This window comes from Mastomys coucha, unplaced genomic scaffold (assembly GCF_008632895.1).
Source record: "Mastomys coucha isolate ucsf_1 unplaced genomic scaffold, UCSF_Mcou_1 pScaffold7, whole genome shotgun sequence".
In the NCBI taxonomy this organism is placed as follows: Eukaryota; Metazoa; Chordata; class Mammalia; order Rodentia; family Muridae; genus Mastomys; species Mastomys coucha.
In genome coordinates, this window is record NW_022196913.1 from 56,106,144 (window position 1) to 56,110,136 (window position 3,993).

At 46.1% G+C, this 3,993-nt stretch overlaps 1 protein-coding gene across 8 annotated transcripts in view; it reads left to right on the top strand.

Moving 5' to 3' along the window:
* Secisbp2 (SECIS binding protein 2) overlaps positions 1–3,993 on the top strand; it is a 33,267-nt gene that overhangs the window by 21,945 nt on the left and 7,329 nt on the right. For all 8 annotated transcript variants that reach the window (XM_031359559.1, XM_031359556.1, XM_031359554.1 and 5 more), the window contains 2 exons: positions 41–173; positions 3,082–3,248. In XM_031359559.1, coding sequence (XP_031215419.1) covers positions 41–173; positions 3,082–3,248 — 300 coding nt within the window. The remainder of the gene's footprint in view (positions 1–40; positions 174–3,081; positions 3,249–3,993) is intronic.

A 3,993-nucleotide genomic window follows, 5' to 3' on the forward strand; every position in this document is an offset into this window, starting at 1 on the left:
TACAGTATTAGGAGTAAACTTGTAAATTTGTACTTTGTAGAATGATTTTAAAACTAGTGGAAAGAAGAGCCAGATTCCAGTGCAGCTGGACCTAGGGGGCATGTTGGCTGCACTGGAGAAGCAGCAGCATGCCCCACACTCCAAGCCGTCTTCCAGACCCGTCGTGTTCTCAGGTGGGCACCTGTCGCCTCAGCAGGCGCTCAGAACCCCTCCCCAGAGGATGTTCTCTAAATATTTCCTTCCTCGTGAAAGTTACTTATCACCACCACAGAGGTTGCTGGGATAAACGTGAACATGAACAGTGTAGGAGAGTGGAAACATCTAGAAGTGAACCTGAACATTTGTGCCACTTGATTATTGTCAGGAGTACCAAGTCCATTAGAAAGCAGAACATTGCCTTCAGAAAGATGCTGGATGATGTTGCAGAAGAGCAGAGTCTATTCACCCCACAGATGAAGCAAACTCAGATGAATCGGTAGGGTCTATATAGGGAGTCCTAAGCTAGCCAGGGCAACACAGTGAGAGTCTTGTCTCAAAAAATCTCAAATATATTTAAATATGATCTGTAAGGATTAATAACCGAGTTCCAAAATGGCCAGGGCTGTTCAGAGAAACCCTGTCTTGAAAAATCCAAACAAAAAGAATCAGGAAGCGTCTTATTTAAAGCTAAGAGATGTCCGTCCCTCTTTATCCTGCTGTGGGGTCTAGGGCTGGAGCTCATGTTGTCAGGCTTTCAGGGCAAGTGCTCCTACTGGCTGACCATTTGCTGGCCCAGTTACCCCTTATATGATGAGATTCTGTGGCAGAAAATCTCCTTGTAAGGTGCTGTTTTTCTCAGGGCCTTCGCTGTATTCTGCGTGCATGGATCTCCCTTGTGTGGGTAGATAGGGTAATGTCTTAGTTGTTCTGTTGCTGGGAAGAGACACTTTGACCAAGGCATCTCTTATAAAAGAGTATTTAATTGGGGCCCCTCTTAGAGTTTTAAAGCTTTAGTCTATAATGATTATGGGGGCAGGGTGGGGCCAGAACTGACATAGCATGTTGCTGGAGCAGTGACTGAGAGCTTTACATCCTGTTCCACGGGTAGCAGGCAGAAAGAGACACTGGATCTGTCTGGGCTTTTGAAACCTCAGGCCTGCCCCCAGTGACTTATTCAGAAAGGCCACACCTCCTAATCTTTCCTAAACAGTTTTCTTTAACTGGGACCAAACATTGAAACATGTAAGTCTGTGGGAGCCTTTCTCATTCAGACTACCACAGACACCACTCTGGATAGGGTATAGTCAGTACAAGTGGAACTCTCCTGGTTGTGCACATGCATGGAGTCAGAAGAGGGGATTAGATATTCTCTATCACTCTGTCCTGTCCACTCCTTTTGAATCAAGGTTTCTTCCAGAACCTGGGGCTCTTCCCTTCTCAGCTAGGCTGGGAACTGTCAAACCTCCATCTTCTCCTCTCTGATCCCCTTAGAGCTGTGATTACAGGTGTGCACAGGATGCTGGGATCCTCATGACTACACAGCAATTAGTACATTCTAATGGTGTACTAACCTTCCAGCCCCTTTGCTTTGTTGCTGTGAAGTTTATAGAAGTTCAACTGTTTTCAACTGTACAATTTAGAGGTCCAGAAGAGGGGCTGGATTCAGTGGTGCCATTAGGTGTCAGGCAAGCAAGCAGGTGTAAATCGGGGCCGTCTAGCCACATGTCCTCTCCCAACAGCATATGAGAATAAGGCTCTGTAGATGCAAGCTGCTATGTTGTAGAGTGAGGAGCAGCTTAGAAGTAGTGTCGCCTGTCTGTACAAGTTGTGTAAGTGACTTGGGGATTGCATGAGTAAGGTTGGGTGGAAGAAACACTAGTTATTTTGACATGGCACTCCATAAGGGAGAGGCCAAGACATCCTTAGACAAATTCTGAGAGTTCTTGGAACAAGATAGTAGGCACATGGAGGTTTGCTGGTTATCATTCCTTTTTCTTTGGTATTTTAGAAATCATAAAATCATCTTTGGTAATCAAGGGAACCGACAGGAGCAGGGAGGGGCAAGAAAAGGGAATGGTGAGGAGAAAGATGCTCAACATATGAGAAAGCCATGTTCAAAGGCCTTAAACGGAAAGGGTTAGAGTACAGAGGGACCAGCAATTGTTGTGAAACAGCACCATGATGGGAAGTAGGGTAAAGTGGAAAAATTAAATCTAGTGTTCAGAGCCGGGCGGTGGTGGCGCACGCCTTTAATCCTAGCACTTGGGAGGCGGAGGCAGGCGGATTTCCGAGTTCGAGGCCAGCCTGGTCTACATAGTGAGTACCAGGACAGCCGGGGTTACAGAGAGAAACCCTGTCTCGAAAAACCAAAAAAAAAAAAAAAAAAAAAAAAAAAAAATCTAGTGTTCAGTAGTTATTACACTTATTGACTGGAGGAGTTGTCCCCAACTGCCCATAGTGGGATTCAGAGCATGTTTTTGTCCAGAAAAACTCAAGAATCAGCTAGAAGCATGACTTAAATTTTATAAGAGCCATGTAATATAAATAGACAAAAAATGTCGCCAGGCAGTGGTGGCACATTTCTTTAATCCCAGCACTTGGGAGGCAGAGGCAGGCGGATTTCTGTATTCAAGGCTAGCCTGGTCTACAGAATGAGTTCCAGGACAGCCAGGGCTACACAGAGAAACCCTGTCTCGAAAAACCAAAAAAAAAAAAAAAAATGTTACTGAGAAAGCAGTAATCAACTTGTACAGAGGTAGTACCAACTGAGTGTGTCATGATAAACAGTTTCCCAGGAGCCATTGGTAGTAAACACAAGACCAACCACCTCAAAATAACCCAACTCAAGCAGCGTGGTCCTTGAAGTTTTAGACTTATACCAAAACACTGGCTGTTTAACTGTGGCTAGAGGACAGACCTTCCCAAAGTGATTGCAAGCAAAAGGTAAATATCATTTGGAGCCCATGCCTGTGAGAAGGCAGCTTGACAAAGGTCATTAAGATTGTGGATCAGAGTGCATAGGAGACCACTCCAGACCCTCGGCCTGCACTGAGCCGGCCAGGGCCTCCAGGCAGGGACTGTGTGGTACCCCCTGTGTTACAGTCGGAGCAGTGCCAGTCCTTTCCAAGGATGCCTCCTCAGGTGAGAGGGGGCGCCGCTCCAGTCAGATGAAGACCCCACACAACCCCCTGGACTCCAGTGCCCCCCTGATGAAGAAGGGGAAGCAGAGGGAGATACCTAAGGCCAAGAAGCCCACCTCACTGAAGAAGGTATGTGGACTCTTTACATGGAAGCAAGACGTTGGAAGACTGATGGACTCTGCCTGTTTGCCTCTGGGCCCTGTTGTCTTCTCAGTTCTGGGGAATGAAACCAAGGCATTGTTTATGTAGGCAAGCATTCCACCACTGAGCTTGAGCCCAGACCCACGCCTTTGACTGTTAAGGATTATATTACAAACCAGTGTTGCACTAAATTGTGTCAGTTTTTTTCTGCCAGATGATTCTTTACCCTCATGACAAGACAGGTCTTCTTGTTCCTGTGTGGCAGTACAGACACTCAGGCATGGGGGAGTTGCATTTTCCTTCTTTACATACGGTGCTTTTCCCTGGTGCTCTGCCAGGGACTGAAAGTTTCTCTGCACACCTGTTCACCAGTTGGCCCTATGGTGTATGCTCTGTGTGTGTTTAAATGTCTGTGGTGGGTGACTCTTGTTCCACACATTTGGCCTTTGAGTCTTGTGTTTCCAGAGAGAACTGTGTGCTGCTCATGTCAGTTGTGGTGTGGAGGGCAAGCCACCCAGAGGCATGACTAGGTGCACTGGGCAAACTGAACTTGGGCATTTCTTGGGCAGAAGAGCTTATATTTATGTGCAAGTATGTAGGGGTTTTATGTTTATGTGCAAGTATGTAGGGTTTTATGTTTATGTGCATATGTGCAAGTATGTAGGGGTTTTACATTTATGTGCAAGTGTGTAGGGGTTTTATATTTATGTGCAAGTGTGTAGGGGTTTTATAT